The 19,477-nt window shown below is 42.4% G+C and overlaps 1 protein-coding gene across 1 annotated transcript in view; it reads left to right on the plus strand.

Moving 5' to 3' along the window:
- Positions 1 to 19,477, plus strand: part of LOC125439310 (cadherin-19-like) — a 101,093-nt gene that overhangs the window by 69,104 nt on the left and 12,512 nt on the right. The window contains exon 9 of the mRNA XM_048508355.1: positions 303 to 424. Coding sequence (XP_048364312.1) covers positions 303 to 424 — 122 coding nt within the window. The remainder of the gene's footprint in view (positions 1 to 302; positions 425 to 19,477) is intronic.

Raw genomic sequence — 19,477 nt, forward strand, 5'->3', positions numbered from 1 at the left:
TTGTCTTAAAACAGAGTCCTTACCCACCCACCATGGGTTGGTATGCAAGTCATTCTTACGCTGTTATATATAGGTATTTTTTACACTATAACCCAAACATACCACAAAATACAATTTCCATAGGTGTCACATGTGTGATGAGAGAAATGGGTGAGATGTGGATTGTAGTCCTCCATCATCCTTTTATATTTGCTGCCTATGTGCTGTTATTGGCCAAAAAGTGAGCTTTTGTAACAACTGTTGCAACAGATCAAATGCCATAGAATTTAGTGTGATACTGGTTTTTGTTCCATTTCATTCAGTGAACCCCAAACAAACATCACATGTGAATGTTTCCATCCAAGTTGTTGATGTTAATGAATATGCACCAGAACTTTCCAAATACTATGAAATATATGTCTGTGAAAATGCAGTGTTTGGACAGGTAAGACTAGTATATCTTACTGGATTCCTTTTTACTCGAATGAGATCTAACACATCTTTAGTTGACTGCAAGAAATAATTGCTCAGAATGTTGCTCTAACATTACTTTTCTTTATTGTGACATTGCTGTATGGTAGATAGGTATATTTCATAGCTATAGGTAAATAAGATTCCATAATATACTAAACATGATACTCTATGGATTTGACTATTTTTATTTCTTGTAATAGAGTTGGAACCTGGGCCTATCAGGTCCCCTACATCTCCAGCATTACCAACCAGACCTGAGGTCTGTTTTAAGAAATAGTGTCTCTACCTGTCCTCCTGTCCTAAAAGGTTTCCTTGCAATAGTGCCAAAGATGGAAACCATCTCCTGCATTGGCTCAGTGGTACCAATAGGGAAAAGGATCTGCCTTGGCAAGTCTCCTGCTAGCATTAAAATGCACAACAACCAGCCTTACCTGTCCTAAAGCAATCAGGAAAGACAATAAGACACAGGTTCCCTCCTCAGAATAGAAACACACTTAATCTCCAGTTAACAAAGGGTTTGCAAAGAATCAATAACCTAATGCAATCAGAACTTCCTTTCAATTATTCTCCACCTCACCAATTTTTCTGGGAAGGACCCCTTCACTCTGCATTGGTATTGACTTGGAACTATCATTTTATTAGTTCCACCCTAAAATCTAATTATCTCTGGACAGTGCCTGGGTTTAAGCCATCAAGCCCAAGTATCTACCTTCTGTTCTCCTTTGGAGTACAAGAGCTTTGTTACAGGGCTCAATTTTTCTATAAATTAGCTGCCCATCTGGCAGTCAGCATTCAGTATTTCCTGGACTACCCTCTGGTCTGGTTTTACTGTTTACCCAATCTCTCTATTGCAGTGGTTCTCAACCTTCCTAATGCCACGACCCTTTAATACAGTTTCTCATGTTGTGGTGACCCCCAACCATAAAATTATTTGTGTCTCGGTTCCTAAGACCATTGGAAATATGTGTTTTTCGATGGACTTAGGCGACCCCTGTGAAAGGGTCATTCGACCCCCAAAGGGGTCACAACCCGCAGGTTGAGAACTGCTGGGTTAAGGCAAGGGCAAGGGCTTGCCTTACTGTTACATTGAGTTATAGGGTGGAGTCTGAGAATAGGGCTATGGTCAGTTTTAGATTTTGGGTTTTTGTTACAATTTTGGGAACAATTTATGACTGAATAAATTAAATGAAAATAAAAAGTTGGATTAGGGTTCAGGCTTCGGCAAGAGTTAAGGCAAAAACTCGAAACCTGAAACTGACGATAGCCCTATTCTCAGACTGCACTCTAGAACTGAACGTAACAAGCCTGAGGCCCTGCTCTTGCATTAACTCTAACCCTAACTTATTATTTTTATTTATTTTTTTCAGTCATAAATGGTTCCCAAAATTATAAGAAAAAATTTATGACTGAATAAATTAAAATTTATGATTGAATAAATTAACTTAAAATAATAAATTAGGGTTAGGGTTACTGCAAGGGCAGGGGCTCGGGCTTGCCTTAGTGTTACATTGAGTTCTAGAGTGCAGTCCGAGAATAGGGCGATGGTCAGTTTTAGGTTTCAGGTTTTGTTATAATTTTGGGAAGAATTTTTGACTGAATGAATAAAATAAAAAGTTAGGGTTAGGGTTCAGGCTTGGGAAGGGTTAAGGCAAAACCCCAAAACCTGAAACTGATGATAGCCCTATTCTCAGACTGCACCCTAGAACTGAACATAACACTAAGGCAAGCCCAAGCCCCTGCTTTTGCCTTAACCCTAGCCATAACTTATTATTTTTATTTTATTTTTCCAGTCATAAATTGTTCTTAAAATTGTAACAAAAGCAAATTAAATAAAAATAATAGGTTAGGATTAGAGTTAAGGCAAGGGCAGGGGCTCAGGTTTGCCTTAGTGTTATGTTCAGTTCTAGGGCGAAGTTCGAGAGTGGGGAAATGGTCAGTTTTAGGTTTTAGGGTTTTTGTTACAATTTTGGGAACAATTTTTGACTGAATAAATTAAATAAAAATAATAAATTAGGGTTAGGATTAGAGTTAAGGCAAGGGCGGGGACTCAGGCTTGCCTTAGTGTTACGTTGAGTTCTAGGACACGGTCCAAGGGTAGGGCAATGGCCAGTTTTAGGTTTCGGGTTTTTGTTACAATTTTGGGAACAATTTATGACTGAATAAATTAAATAAAAATGAAAAGTTAGGATTAGGGTTCCGGCTTGGGCAAGGGTTAAGGCAAAACCCAAGGAGATGGGTCTTTGACAGAGCCCAAGCCAAGGAAGAGAAAAGGATTGGGGGCACTTGATCTTTTCAAGCATAGAAAATCATATGTTAAGATATATCAATGCAAACCTATTTCCCTATTCTATGTAGTATCCATTTTTGGTGAGATTTGCTGATATTAAGCAGAAACAGCACCACTTTTTGATATATCTGCTGCTAGCCTAAACTCTTTTCCAGAGCATAAATCCTAGGTGTAGGAGTTAGATTTTTTGTTTTGGAAATCTACTGCTACCCTTTTTATTTTTTAATATTAGATTTATTATTAGATTTTGCTATTAATGATTCCAAAGGTGCACATTTGTCCCCTAGGTAATAAAACTATCATGTTTCCTCACATCAAATATGATTCCAAAGGTGCACCTATGTCCCCTAGGTAATAAAACTATCTTGTTTCCTCACATCAAATATAGTATTACAGTAAATTCAAAATTTCTGATGTGAGTTTGTCCTTGTTCTTCCCACTACCAACAACCTAGTACTCTGCCCTTATGTTCATGGAATATGCAGCAGTACAATTCTAAACATTCTTCAATAACCACAAAACTTTCATTGAAATACAAATTTAAATAAAATTTTCTTGTGCCATTTTATCTGAAGTATTTCTCATCTCATGAAATGGTATTCTCTCTCCACAAAAAAAGGCTTTATCTCTCCCACCAAGTGTTAAAAACTGTCTTTCCCCCTACAAAAATTAAGGATTTGCTACTCAGACTGTATCTCTGACTGCACACTGTTGCACCTGAGGAAGAGCTTCTGCCACTAGTCCAGCAAGCCCCTACTCTGGATTAACAGCTAGACATGAGTCCAGTAGCATCTTACAGAACAACAAGTTTCGTTGGGTATAAGCTTCATGTGTCAGAGTTCCGTTTATAAGATACCATGATGAAGAGAGTTTTAACACATGAAAGCTTATATCCAAAAAATCTTGTTCTACTATCTAGCTGCTGTACTGAAGACCAGCAAGGCTAGATGCCCTGGATTAATAGTGCTGTCTTAAGCAGAGTGACACCCATCTAAGTTCATTAACTTCCATGGATGTTGAAGGGTATAACTAGTTCAGTAAGTTGAGGTGCAGCAGTTGAGAAAGTTGTATGTTTCCACATTACAATATATTCCTGAACAAATATGAGAATTATCATTCATTTTCATGCACTGCTTTTGTCAAAATGATTCTTTTGTGAATTATTGAACATGGCACTTTGTTTCAAGAGCATGTATGCCAAAATGTAGTTTTACTTTCAAGCTTTCATACAAGAGGGGGAAGCAGGGTTAAATAGGCACTAGGACCCAGGCAGATAACAAAAGCTAAATGTATAAAAAGATGGATTTTTTCTATAAATGCATCCATCATGTTTATCAGACACTTTAAATGGATTTTCATTATACTTTTATGTTGCAGCTGTGTGCCATCTACCAATTCCTGTTACTGCTATACAATAGCCTTCTTCCTTTTACAAAAAAAAAACTATTTTCAGAACTTTTTGAGACACTTAAAAAACGGACTTGTGTATGAAAGGTGTTCAATAAAATAAAATCTAATCCTTTTACAGTCGTCAGTCTTAACAGAATAATATTATTAAACAATATATGTTATTTTTACCTTCAATTTCATTGAATCAAGTATAATAACCAGTCATGAAAGCTGGGTAACAATATGATACAACAGGGATCTTAAATTAAAATATAACAAAAAACCCCCTGCCATTTTAAAATTAATGTTGAGCTATACTTTGATTTGTTACCAGTATGTATAGTACTCAACATGGGCAAACCTGTGGATTCTAAAATCTGAAGAATAGAGTCATGAATCGACTAGACAGTTTCCTACAAACCTGAAAAATGATCCACATTAGCAGAAAAATATGAAATAGCAAAAAAAATACCAAGAGGTTACTCCTCCTTTCCAAAAGAAATAGAACCTATAGTTTAAAAAAAACCCAAGGCCTGGAGTACAAAGCATGAAGGATGCTCTTTTTGTTTCATGCCTCTTTCCTCTCTTTGTCCCAGCTGACTGGGATAGATTACTTTCTTATATAAGTATTGTTCTAGTTGTGGTGTGTTGTTATCAATCTCTCTCTCTCTCTCTCTCTCTCTCTCTCTCTCTCTCTCTCTCTATCTATCTATCTATCTAGCTATCTATCTAGCTATCTATCTATCTATACACACCACAAGTAGAACAATACACAAAGGTCTACTATGATCCAGTCACCTTAACATTAAAAACTACTTATACCACAAAAAAGAAAAACAACTAAAAAAAGAGAAAAAAACTAATTGACTCCCTGCCCAAAACTCATTGCTGAATTTATCTTTAACATTGTGCTATTACCATTAGAATATAGACCAGCATTTTAAAAAGGGGAAATATTCAAATTTCTATCCTTTTCATATAGAAAAGATACATAGCATAATCTTATCTCTCTAACTTATTTCTTGGACTTAAAAGCAATTTACATATAATTTCTTCAATCCTTCCTGATCATTTTGACCAACTGATTAAGTATTTAAGACTGCTGTCTGATAATCTTTTTTTGAAAAAATAATGTCTAGCATTCTACTCAGTTTTACTGATTTTTAGCTGCGTTTCATTTCATTAGATGTTTTTAAGTAAACTCCTTAATGTTTTTCTGATAAACTTATTTGGCTTTTGCTGGAGAGTTGTTTCTCTGTGCCTGTCCTTAATATGTAAAAAGAATTCCTTCCCATTTTAGCCATGTGAACCTGATTTGTTTCTTTTGCAGAGTGCCCACTAGAAAAATATATAACCTTTTTTGCTTTTGCAGGACTCTCAATGGAATTTCCTTCATGATGATGATATCTTTGTCATCCATCTTATTGATTTTCAGTGGCCCTCCATGATTTGATCTGCAGTCTCTTTTATATAGAAAATGGCAATATTTCTACACAGTTCCTGTAATTTTGAGTTTTTGAAGTTTACTCTGTATATTTTTTTCAGTCTTTTCTGTCATATCTTACTCTAGTATAATCATAAATTTGGCCAAGCCCAAGGAATGTTTCTTTTAAAGATTCTCTTTCAAAGGATCTTGTTCTTCTGCAACTTTTCTCAATCTTAAGGCCTTTTCCCTAGTCTGATATTCCAGTCGAAGTATAGCTTGTTCATGTGCTTTAGATTCTGTTTGAATTGTCAACCCCCTTTTTAAAATATTTAATTTGTTCCTTTACCACTTTTTCATCCTCCTCCAACTATACAATTATCTTAAGATCCTCCTTTATTTCTTTAACATCCTTCATTAATTCAACCAGTGTTGGTGGTGTGCGTTGAACACTACTTTTTATAGATCCATTTCCAATCGTAGACTTTGTATATTCATAGCCTTGATTCTAACATTGTTCAATAGTTCTTGGCATTCCAGTTGAATAGAATCTTTTCTTGCAGCCATCTTGACCACTAGATTTCACTTTGACTAAGCATCCACAATCATAGTCAAGTAAAACTGGAAGTTTCCTTTCAGTCACATCTTTTTCTGTGAACTTCCTTCATGCTGTTTCTTTGTCAGTCTTAATCAGTCTCAACCTGGCACCCAGTCAGCTCCAAAGAACAAAGTCAGCTCACTCTCACTGCTATATCCACAATGTAGCTATTACTCTCTATTTTTTTATTTCAATCTTATCCTTTAAAACAGTTTATTTTTGTTTCATAATTTTTCACAATTTTAGGGAGATCTACTTTTGACTGGACTTGTCTGTAATGGATTTTGGACATCTCTTATTGATCTCTATTTCACCTTCATCTGTTCATAAGAAGTGTATGACTTGGATGTTGTCTTCCATAGGAAAAGTAAAGTCTCTGGCAGGAAATAGTGATGGTGCCACTGACTCAAGTTCTGTACCCAGGTGAATAAATCACTATAGTAAGCATCCCTTCCATTTGGTCCTGACCAAAAGAGGCAGTCTTAAGAGTCTATGTAGTTTCCTCTGGCCCTCCTCTTAATCTGGAGAGGTGTATGGCTCCTTTTCAGCTGTTAATTGAAGCTTCAGATCTCAGAGCAAACTTGAGATCAACCATTTTATGTCATAGGTGGACTGGAAGAAGTGAGATAGATTAGTTTCACCTTGGAATGAACTTGTTGCAGGTATGGGAAAGAATGGCATGCTTCAGTGATTCACTTTTTTCTTTACTTTTGCCTAAAGGAATTCATTGCTTATAAACACTCTGTATTTTCAACCTTATTAGTTCATTAGCTCTCTGTGTTTTTCTTATGCAACAGAATTTTTTTTCTCTGAAAATCACATTCCCTGTCTGCTGTGCTATAGCCTCCAGTGACACTGGGTATATGAGATGTTTTTGTCATATGGAATCTTTCTCCAATAGATAGACACATAATACTTCACCCTATGCACTATAAAAAAACCTAACATTTTATTAATCTGTTTCATTTAACCGCTAGACTTTAACAGACTTTCTTTAGTTTATATATTTTCTTCTTTTGTAACTGGCCCAGGGTTTTTTAAATGTTTGTGTTTGCAGTTATGTGTAATCCAACAAATTACTTTAGAGATTATGAAAAGCAAAAGATCCATCCATCGTCATCATTTTTGCTTCATCATTCCTTGGGTATTGCCAGCGCTCTCTTTAATTTGTGAACTCACATTTTCCTAATAACTGACCCTAACTATTCTTCTTCAGAAAAAGATTAATCATGCCCATGAACAAAATGTGCTCATAATTGTAGTTTATTGGAATACAAATAATGAAACAAAGTAAAATCACATACAGTTGGACAAAATTGGACAATGAAGCAGGGGAGCTGTATCACATTCTGTGAATACAACAATTTGTTCATTGTGACATGTTTCAGGCAACCAAGTAGACAACTGTATTTGTAGAGATACCTGAATGACCAGTATTGAAATCACATAGGTTATGTAACTGGGAGGAGAAGATACAGAAGCTCCATTCTCTCTGCTAAAACAAGACCATGAGCTGATTGTGGTATAGGCTGTGAATTGTTAATACTGAAAATGAGAATAAAACTGAAGAAAAACATCAAAACATTAATGTAATATAATGTAAATAGTATTCCTGAAGAGTTTGAAGGCCATGTAAATAACAGATTGCCATTTCTAAGTTCAAGTGAATGAAAATCAGAAGAATCGTGGGCTGAAACCAGTAATACCATAAAAGAAGCATGTTCAAAGACTATTCCTGTACCCCCATCCCCCTCAAAAAGCCTTGATGGGTGACTGATGAAGCTCTTAAAATTGCTAAAGATAGACACAAAAAAAGCAGAAGGTGATAAGTCTAGAATCCAAAGTTTAAGTTCAGTGTTCCTCCAACCTGGACAGAGGAACAAAGAAACTATTATAATAACCATTGTAAAGAATAGAAGAGAACAAAAAAGAAAAGAAAAGAAAGGACAAGAAATCTGTTCTACAAGATCCAAGAAATCAAAGGGAAATTTAAAACATAGATAGTGATGCTAAAAGATCAGCATGGAAATACATTAACTGAACAGGACCAGAAACACTAAACCTACATTCCAATTCTAAAAAAGAACACATCAAAGATTGCAGCAACAATTAGACCATCACATAAATTTCTCACTAAAGCAAGTTGATGCTCAAAGTCAAACAATGAAGAAAGTAGAAAGAAAGTTGATTCATTTGAAATCTGGTGTTTGAGAAGCAAAAACTCCAGTGAGTGGATGCAGCAGAGCTCCAGGGTGTCTGAACACAGCACTAGGTGCTGCATTAGCACTCCCATGCCACAGTTGGGGGCAAGCTGGAGGCATTCCTGGGGGCAAAGCTGACTGCAGGCAGCATCTACGCAGCCTTTAGATCCAGGAATGATGGGGCCTAGTCCTTAAGAGTTAACAAAAGGCACAACTCCATAACTCCATTCAGCAATATGGAGAGCTCCATAGGGCTTTCAGGTGGCCATTTCCCCCCTTTTTTTGATGCACCCCTGTGTCACCTGTAAGCCCTCTGGAAGCAGTGTGGTGGTGCAACTGTCCTTGGCCATGGTAGCAAATGCATTTCCCAACCAATGATTTGATCCACTATAAGACAGCTTCATGTGTCTCACTCCCTGGACAGGCTTCATTTGACCTTAGTCATGTCCAGAAATGCCCAAAGCTGACTAACTACCAACTATTATTTTTTATTTATTAATTTATTTATTTTTTAAACTTTTATACCGCCCCATCCTCTAGGGGCTCTGGGCGGTGTACAGCATAAAACATGGTAAAACAAGTCACTAAAATCTTTAAAACAGTGGTAACGAACATTAATAGTAATAATAATAAGAAGAAGAAGAAGAGGCGTCCAACCGGCCCCATATTTCATTAAAATTTTCCCAGAAGAAAAGAGAGGAGGGGAGGGAGGCGAGCCACATAGATGATAGCCTAAATAACAGGCTTCCATCGGGGCATCCGGGGCACCCATTTTCAGCGGCTGGTCCCTCCTCAAAGGCACTGGGCAGAACAACTCCGCTTTTAGCGCCAGGCTCCCTGTAGCGGAACTTCGTTAAGGTCCCGCAGGGCCCGGACAGCCGGAGGAAGGGTGTTCCACCAGGCTGGGGCCAGAGCCGTAAAAGGCCTCTGGCCCGTGGAGGCCAGCCAAGACTCTCATCATTGAGGGGCCAGGGACCACTAATAAATTAGCCTCCAAGTTGAGCCGAGAGGCAGGCAGGCTGTGCAAGGTGACGTACGGGGTGATGCGGGGTCTCCGAAGATCACGAGGGCCCCAGGCCGCCAGTAAAGGCCTTGAAGGTCAACACCAACACCTTGAAGATGATCCGGAACTCCACCGGGAGCCAGTGCAGTTAAAGGCGCCAATACAGGCTGGATATGATCATAGATGGCGCTGCCCGTAAGTAGACGCTTGCCGCTGCATGCTGGACCAGTTTTAGTCTCCGGATCAAACGCCAAGGGAAGACCAGCGTAGAGCGAAGTTACATAATAGTCTAATCTGGAAGGTGACCGCTGCATGGGATCACAGTGGCTGTGGGTCCGCTTGGGAGAGGAAAGGAGCCAGCCTCCGGGCCTCGACGGAGTGGTGGAAGAAGGCAGTCTGGCTGTGGCTTATGGGCCACCTGGAGTCTCCATTGAGAGAGACAAATCCAGGTGTGGGACTCCCCAGAAGCTGCGCACGCGAGGGCCTTCCTCCGGGCGCCAATGTGACCCCCCCTCCCCACACCGGTGGCTGGAAAAATTCTGTCCCCCCCCCCCCTCGCGGCCAAGCTGCCAGAGGATCTCCGTCTCTCGATGGGTTCAGTTTTAACCTTTCGCTCTGCCGCGAACCAACCAGCAACCGGCCTCCAAACAGTGCTGGAGAGCCGCGGGGCGGCTGACTGCTCCTCCATCAACAGAAGAATGAGCTGCGTGTCATCAGCATACTGATGACAAAGGTCAGCCCAAAACTCCATACCAGTCGAAAGCAAGGGGTGCGATGATATAGATATTAAAAGCAGCCCGGGGATAATAAAGCCCCCTGGGGTACAGACCGCGAATCAAGCCGGGCACTTCCGGGAGGCCTGTTCCCTCGCGACTCACTTACGTTGACTTCGACTCTCGAGAAACAGGTAGGCAATCCATTTGAAGGACAGTGCCTCGCACCTTGAGGCGGCCAGGGCGGATCAGAGTGCAAAAGGTCGTGGGTCGACCACATCAAACGCCGCGGTGAGATCTAACAACACCAGCAGCGCGCGATCCGCCGGTCGAGGAGCTGAATCATCGGAGCATAATCTGCTTGACATAGCGAGCGAGAACAGTCTCCGTCCCATGCCCAGCACGGAAGCCGGACTGGAAGGGGTCGAAGGCCGATGTGTCATCCAGAAAACCTTGAAGCTGCTCCAACACCACTCTCTCAATTACCTTCCCCAGAAAGGTAAGGGCGGTCTATAAACCGAATATATAAATAAATAAATAAATAAATAAATAAATAAATAAATAAATAAATAAATAAATGAAAGATTCGAAACGGGGCGGTAATTGGCCAGATCCCTCGGATCTAACGGTGGTCTTTTTAAGAGTGGGCGGACCACTGCCTCCTTCAACCCATCCGGGAAGACTCCTTGCTCGAGGGAGCCATTGATGATACTCAACAGATGGGGTCGTAGCTCCACCCTGCAGGTTTTTACAAGCCAGGATGGGCACGGATCCAGAGGACAAGTAGTAGGTCTAACAGCAGCTAAGGTCCTGTCAACAGCGGCTTCGGAGAGCAAGGAAAACTGGGCCAAACAAAGGGCCTGAAGACGGCAAGGGAGCCTCCAAAGTTCACTCGCTAATTAGCCCGTATCCAACAGCGTGGGGAAGATCCTGGCGGAGCGACGCGACCTTATCCACAAAAAAAAGCTCATAAAAGCCCCTCACAGCTGATGCTCAATTGTGGGATTTGAAGACCTCTCTCGAAAGGGAGGTCAAGGACTGGAATTATAACAAAATAATTGTGCCGGGCGGGAGCTAGCCCGGATGCGTAGAGAGGAGGAGAAGAAAACCCTCTTCGCCTCTTCTTTAAGCCACCTCATAGAGCTTTCATAAACGCCCTATAAGATGTTCGCGTAGCCCTCGTCTACTTCCAGATTTCCTCCACACTCGCTCCTAGACGCCTTGCTAAGCACCCGTTTCATATGGCATGCAACTCCCGCCAGTATACCAGGGGTAGCGCGAGCGAAGTTATGAAAAGGACGCCGGGGGGGGGGCAACAACCTCGATGATAGCATCCCGGAGAGGCCAGGAGTTCCAGTCCTCCACCTGCTCATTGAGTGTGCCGGCCCGGGTTCAGGAGTCCCGCAGAGCATTCAGGAAGCCAAAGTGCGGATCCATAAGTCTCCAGCGGGCGGCATAAATTGGCCCGTCAGCTTCAGGTGACAGGAAGGTGCGTTGCAGCCGCTTTAGTCCACCCAAATTTTCAGGGCATAATGGCTCAGCATCCATGGCGACTCTGCTAACAGGATACGCACCCAGATTAACCCCCCGACCCGGGCTAGACCAAAGTCCAGCTTATGCCCGGCCTCATGAGTGGGGCCAGAATTTATTAAGGAGAGGCCTAAGCGTCGCCATGGATGACACTAGCTCCACAGCCATCGTGGTATGGAGGCGTGCTCCGACGCTATGGACGTTGAAGTCCCCCAAGACAATAAGTTTGGGGAAACCGCAGCGCCCAGATCCGACACCACCTCCAGCAGCCGTGGCAGGCCATCCCCCGGTCGCGCTTAGGCGACCGGTACACCAGGAAGGCACGGCCTGTAGCCTCTCCACGCCAAATCCATCACCTTTCGAGGCCGATGCATATCCATGCCGGGCGATCTCGGGGACGAGGGACTGCCCTGAAAGGAATGGGATCTCACGGGTGGACAGAGCCACCCCACCCCGGCCCCTGTGTTCGCGGTTGGCCAGTGGAGACACGCCGCAAAACCGGGTAGCGACCACGCACAAAGGCTTACCGGTCTCACCTACAGCGCACTCCAGGTTTTACGGTCAGACACACGCCAGGTGTCCACCTGCTGGGTCTTCCAAAGAAAATCCTGGAGCACCTTTGGTCTTATTGTTAATGGACCTGGCTGTTGATCAACAACATCAAAGACGAAGCAGAGTATCCCACTGATCCCAACTCACCATTGTATGTTCCGGGATAGGTCGGAGGTCAGGAAGGCGAACGAAAGCATAGCCATATCTCGTGCACCTTCTATCATATATGGCCACCCGCCTACCGCAATATCTTCCCTGTCCCATCAGTACTGGGATCCCTAGCCCCAAAGTAGGTGCCCCCCCATAACTCTGCTAACCTCCCTTCACCCAGAAGCCTGACTAAGCTAAACACCAAAGGTGGAGTCCAGCTCTGCTAATAAATTAGATAGAATAACCTAATAGATAGGGTTATCCCTAGGACTAAACTCTAGACTACTAACAACAGAGCTGGGCAGCTAACTATAACTTTATACCCACTCAAACTTCTCAAACACTAATACAATCTTTTCAATACAATCTATAACAAATCCAAACTATTACTACTACAAAACTGCTACACTCCTAATACTACTCATCTAGATTGTAAAAGCCTATAGTTAACTACAATCAGGGAGTTTAAAGGGAGAATTAAGTCAGAGGCTAGGAAGAGAGGATATAAGATGGCAAGGGGAGTTGCTGCCACCAAATCCTCCAAGTGCTCCTTCTTTGATCAAAACAATAACATTACATTACATGGTCTACCGGGCAGAATCAATGGGGTAATAGCATAGGCCCTACAACTTTTACAGGTCACGGGTATGGGGCAATTCACACCACCCAGACCGGTTGCCTATGTGCAGGATGTCCAGGTTGGGAGGCAAATCACTGGGGGGTAGCGACACCCCCAGTCCTAAATCCCAGTCGCTTTGTTGTGCTACTCGCGTTTGTGCTGCTTTTGCTCGCTTTGTTCGCATTCACATTCGGCTCGTTCCCTCTGCTGCTCGCCGATAGACCAGGGCTTCCAGCCAGCCCAGCCTCCAGCTTCCAAACTTCCAGGCTCCCAGATACAGCTATAGTGAGAGTGGGCAAAACTCTCCTTTCAGGCTAACTAAAGGGGAAAAATTTACAGAAGTTAAAACCAATTGTGGGCCGGAGCTCCGCTGCTGAGTGCATCCGGCCGTGGACGCCTATCTCCTGCACCACTCCTGCAGACCCACACGGGGCTCCCGGTGGACTTCTGCTTGGCTGGCAGGCAGGCAAGAAGACCAACAGGAGGGGCTGTCCCAGGCAGGAGCTGGAACAGGCTGGGCTGCCTTGGGCTGCTGGTGGTGGAGCTCCTGTTGTAGCCATGCCAGGCCCCCCACCCCCCTGCAGGTGTTTCCAATGGGGTGGGTGGGGAAGGACTCTCACTCCTTCCCAGTGGCAGCAGGCCCGGGCAGCCTCACCCGGTGGACTTCTGCTTGGCTGGCAGGGGCAGGCAGGCCAACAGGAGTGAGTCTGTCCCAGGCAGGGCTGAACAGAGCTGGCTGCCTTTGGGCATGCTGGTGTGAGCTCCTGTTGCTTAGCTGCCAGGCCCCACCCCCTGCAGGTGTTTCCAATGCTGGGGTGGGTGGGGAAGAGACTCTCACTCCTTCCCAGTGGCAGCAGGCAGCAGCTCACCCGGTGTACTTCTGCTTGGCTGGCAGGCAGGCAGACTCAACAGGAGGGGTCTGTCCCAGAGCAGGGGCTAGAACAGGCTGGCTGCCTTGGGCTGCTGGTGGAGCCTTCTGTTGCTAGCTGCCAGGCCCCACCCCCTGCAGGTGTTTCCAATGGGGGGGGTGGGGAAGGACTCTCTCGTTCCTTCCCAGTGCAGCAGCAGGCGGCATGCTCACCCCGGGTGGACTCTCTGCTTGGCTGGCAGGGCAGGCGGAGGCCAACAGAAGGAGGTCTGTCATCCCAGGCAGGGCTTCGAACAGGCTGGCTGCCTTGGGCTGCTGGTGTTAAAAGACTCCTGTTGTAGCTGCCCGGAGGCCCCACCCCCTGCAGGTAGCTTCCCAATGGGGTGAGTGGGGAAGGGACTCTCACTCCTTCCCAGTGGCAGCAGGCGGCAGCTCACCAGGTGGGACTTCTGCTTGGCTGGCACAGCGGGCAAGGCAGAGACCAACAGGAAGGAGGTCTCCGTCCCAGGTAGGAGCTGAACAGGCTGGCTGGGCTCCTTGGGCTGCTGGTGGAGGCTCACCTGTTGTAGCTGCCAGGCCCCACCCCCTGCAGGTGTTTCCAATGGGGTGGGTGGGGAAGGACTCTCACTCCTTCCCAGTGGCAGCAGGCGGCAGCTCACCCGGTGGACTTCTGCTTGGCTGGCAGGCAGGCAGACCAACAGGAGGGTCTGTCCCAGGCAGGGCTGAACAGGCTGGCTGCCTGATATCATAATGCCTAATGGTTGGCTTGAGACAATTAAAGAGACATGAAACGGGGGAAAAAACTGTGATAAGCATTCATTTTAAAATGTTTGATGGAGGACAAAGTATTAGAAGAAAACCTGGGCAATAGTTTGCTCAGCATCTTTTAGCCTTGCTTTACAGGAAGCAATAGAAACAGATTTCAAATTATGAATACTTTTTCTGAATTCACCTCTCAGTTGGTTAGTACTATCATTTTTAATCCATATTTATTCTAGCCCAAGTACTTATAATATGAATATCATCATTGAATTGTCTTTGATATAGGAGTTTGCTTGACAATTTACTTATTAGGTACTAAAGGATATGAATGTGTGTTCTGACCTTTGAGTCACAGATAGCAAGTCAACACTAAGTTATCCAGCAAATAGTCCACAATTCCAAAAAATGTTCAGGCTGCTTACTTGAGTTTAATTCCCTGTAAAATAGTCACTCCAAATCTTCTGAAGAATAATACTTTCTACATCATTAAAGTACAATATTTTTGGGGGGTGGAAAACAATCTGAAAAAAATAAATAATACTGGTAATCTGTAGTGAATGATAGATATGAACAAGTAAACAGGAACATTCAAAGAGATTTTGAGTACAGATGAAAATTGGTGGAAGACATCTGTAAAGAAAGACATATTTTTTCTTTCTACATCTGTAAAGAAAGACATATATATATATATATATAAACCACCCATGTTGATGAAGCATGAAATGAATTCATTCTGCTCTGCCAAAACTCCAGAGATGTGACAAATCTGCAATGGTTCTGTACTTCTTAACCAGGATCTGTGTTACAAACCACTTCCCAGTCTAACACCGAATCCCTGTTCACATGTTCTAGTGACCACACATGTATCCTACATATACATACATACATCCATTTATAAGAAAGAGCCAACACATATTCACTATACAAATGAAACAAGAGACATACCTGGATAAATGTGGTGTTTAAATCACATGTTCAGCTCCACATATACAGACTGTAATATGAGAATCATTCAACGTATGAAATAAGGATTAAGTGTTCACTGAATATGTATTGAATGTACATTAACTGTAGCTTGTGAAGAGGACCACGAGAAAATGTTATTTGGGATTTTCTTTCACATCAGAGTACTTCTTCACTGTTGAAAAGAAATACCTTCTGAATGAGAAAAATGTTTTTCAAAAAATCTAAAAAAAATTCAAAAAATCAGGCATGACTTTATGTCTGGCTGAGGGGAAGATAGCTTGACCTTTCAGTGTCTGACAGCCTGAGACTTGATTGTGATACTGGTGAAGCATCTTTTCATAAACTAGACTTCTACTCATCCAAAGCTGTGGCACATAGTGTGCAAAAGATCTGTAACCTATGCGAATGTTGTGCCAGCATGGTAACTAAGGACATGCAGCTGCTTTGCTGGTTTGCAGTTCAGGATACACAAGATGTTGTACAAAATTCAGTTTCACAAGTGAGTTCCTTGGCCTCACCATCATGTCATTTAAACTGGGGATTTGCAGATTCCTCCACCTCTATCCAAATTAGGACATGTTCCTTCTTTAATGGAGGGGTTTCATTGAGATGAACTTTAATCAAATGTTGTGGAATGTGTATCTTCCTATACTCTGTTCAGGATAAAGATGACAGGATATTTGTGAATTTATCTGCCATTTCCTGGACTGGTCTTTGTTCTAGAATGTTCCACTTGGGTCCTAGTGCCTTGGGGACAGAATTAGGTAGGCACTAGGACCCAAATGGAGCATTCAAGAATGACGACAGTCTAGGAAATGGTAAATGATTTCACAAATCTCCTGTCATCTGTATCCTGAACAGGTTACAGGAGTAGAACCAATGGATGACCATAGACAAATAGGAAAAATTCATTCGGATCCCATGGGTGCAAACCTCTGTAACCCTGAGAATGTGATATACCTCACTACAGGCCTCCTCCACAACCATTAGGGAAGATGTACAGAAAGAAAATAATAATGTAAGAAAAATAGTTCAAAATTACTTAATCAGTAAATAAATTCTTCAAAATCCGCAAATCTCCCTTCATCTCCTTCTGACTGAAACCTTTTCATCAGCCTCTGAGAATCTCAACTAACTGAGCCAGTCTACAGTCCCCAAGTAAGTTTAATGTGCTGCTCAATTCTAATATTTGAATTTCTATACTAATAAATTATCTGTGTAAACAGTTACCTGCCAAGCTCCCAAGTTATTAGTGTTCCCTGCTGCCTTGTAGATTATTACAGTTTTCAGATTAATGAGCCTTGATATCACACAATTCTTGGCAATTAGATTTCAGCACAATCAATAAACCAGTTGATCCTGCCTTACAAACACAAAATCACACTGTGTTTGCTACTTAGCTTTATTATGAAGATGCAGACACTAGACCTTGATTTAGAAACAATTAGTGAACAGGTGTGGGTTTTTTTTAAACTGAGATCCTGGCTTTCCTAGAGATATGCTGTCCTTTGTTAATTTACATTTCAGCAAGTTTAGGAACGTTACAAAGGGGGAAAAACTAAAACTTTGAACTAAAACTTTCTGGGCCATTTTTTTCTGTCTTAGGATTTAGGCAAATCTGAAACATTTTAAATATAAAATAGTTAATCACACCAGAGACAATATAGATCCATAAAGATTTGTTTTAAAAAAATGAAAAGTTTGTGTGCAGTGTGCATTTTTAACTGAACTGAAGTTGCATAGAAATGCTTGATCATATAAGGGGAACCCATCATTAACAGGTCCAATCAACCACACAATATATGTGCTACTTTCAAATCTACATGAAATAAGTTTTCTGTGAATCGCTAAGTAAAAACTATTTAATGAAAAGAATAGCTGAGTAAAAACTCTGACAGTTCAGAACTGTGCAAATTTACCCAATGTGTTTATAGACAGGAGTAAGTCTGCATAAAATTGCCCTGTAAGGATCCTGTCACTGACAAACTCTGGAAATCTTCCAGAGTGGAGCTATGAAAAACACACATTGCCACCCACATTGTGACATCATTTCTAAGAGACATCATTTCTAAGAGAAAACCAAAAATTGATATTACACATTCCCCCTAGTTCTCTAGGAATCCCACAAATCTCTATTGCAAAGACCATAGAGATGGGTGGACTTCCTAGAGCATTGGGGCAGCCTGTGATGTCCCAAGGTTTTATCCAGAGGTCATGTAATGGCATTAGAAATGCCATTTTCCCCTCCTGCCACTGCATTAATTGGAAGTAGTAATAGGATGTGGCAGTGTGGGATTTTCCACTACCACATGGAAGCTGATCCTAGGAAATTATTTCACCTAAAAAAGCAGGATCTGAATTTTTCAGCATAAGATTACCCAAACAGTTTCTTTTCCTCTTATACCTGCCATTGCAGATTTAATATTGCAGTAAGCCTAGTGTTAGCATCATAGATTACAGAAGAATAATAGAAATCTTTGCCCCAGTACCCTAAAGACAAAAGACCATAGTGTAGGTTTATTATTAGCTGATTTATGTCATCAGTTATTAAATATGCTAATATTTGAGGGGCAATCTATGCTAGGGAGCCTAACAATGAGAGTGTTTGGTTGTTGTGGGCTTTCCGGACTGTGCGCCTGTGGTCTGGTAGATCTTATCCTAACGTTTCGCCTGCATCTGTGGCTGGCATCTTCAGATGCATTTCACAGAGAGAAGTCTGCTACACACTGTGTCCAGTGAGAAAGGAATGTTTTTCGTGGGATATATAATGTCCATGTCCCAGGGTGGGGAACCAATCAGTAAGTGTTTGGGTGGAACTTGCTATGCAAAGATGTGGTTGATAGTATTGTATTGCGGGTGGGTTTTTTCAGTGCAGGGAGTGATTCACATTTGTATTCCCTACAGCAGCAACAGTCTTAGCGAATGCAAACCCTGTGTCTGGGTGGAGTCCATGAACCTAGCATGCTGTTGACCTTTGATTCTGGTATTTTTAATTACTGGTAGCCAAGTTTTGTTAACTCTTAGAATCTCTTCCTTCTTGTTGTTTTCTTGGTGTTTATGGATTTCAATGGCCTCCCTGTGTAGTCTGACATAGTAACCTTCTGAGTTATCCAGAATTTCAGTGTTTTCAAATAGAATATTATGTCCAGTTTTGTTTAGAGCATGTTCTGCTACTGCAGATTGTTCAGGATGCTTAAACTGACAGTGTCTTTCATGCTCCTTAGTACAAGTCTGAATGCTGCATTTTGTAGTTCCAATGTAGATCTTTTCAGAGCTGCAGGGTACACGATAGACTCCTGCAGAAGTAAGGGGTCTCTCTTGTCCTTTGCTGAGGGTAGCATCTGCTATATTTTTCTGGTTGCTTCCCTCTGTGGTACCCCTCTGAAGATGCCAGCCACAGATGCAGGCAAAACATTAGGAACAAGGTCTACTAGACCACAGCCACACAGTCTGGAAAACCCACAACAACCAGTTGAATCCAGCCGTGAAAACCTTTGACAATGACAGTGTTTGTTTTTTGCAAATCCACCCGCCTCAAAATGCAGCCAGGAGCTTTTGTCAGCTTTTTTTATTCTGACCTCCACATATTGTGCTAAGACGTACTGTCCCCCCTCCCCCTGCGTGCCTTCCCTGATGCACTATAAAAATATTGCCAGCTTTGGAAAGATGTTGCTCAGCACTAAAGGTGTTCCTTTCCAAGCCCCATCACACTGTAATGTCAATGATGGCCTATTCAAGACATGCTGTATATTACACCTGATGTCTCAGGGTCCTCATTGCTCATTCCTACCTATTATAAGCAATCCATCCTTTCCTGCCAAAAAGGGGGTTAGCCTAGGTTAACATCCTTTACCCTTCTGCTAACCATAATGTCCTTCAGGCCTTTATGCAGATCAGTTAAATAGGTGTGTTTTTTTCTTCAGAAGACAGGTGGATAGTAACATACCTGTACAAGTGAGGGAT

The sequence above is a fragment of the Sphaerodactylus townsendi genome, linkage group LG09 (genome assembly GCF_021028975.2).
Source record: "Sphaerodactylus townsendi isolate TG3544 linkage group LG09, MPM_Stown_v2.3, whole genome shotgun sequence".
Lineage (NCBI taxonomy): Eukaryota > Metazoa > Chordata > Lepidosauria > Squamata > Sphaerodactylidae > Sphaerodactylus > Sphaerodactylus townsendi.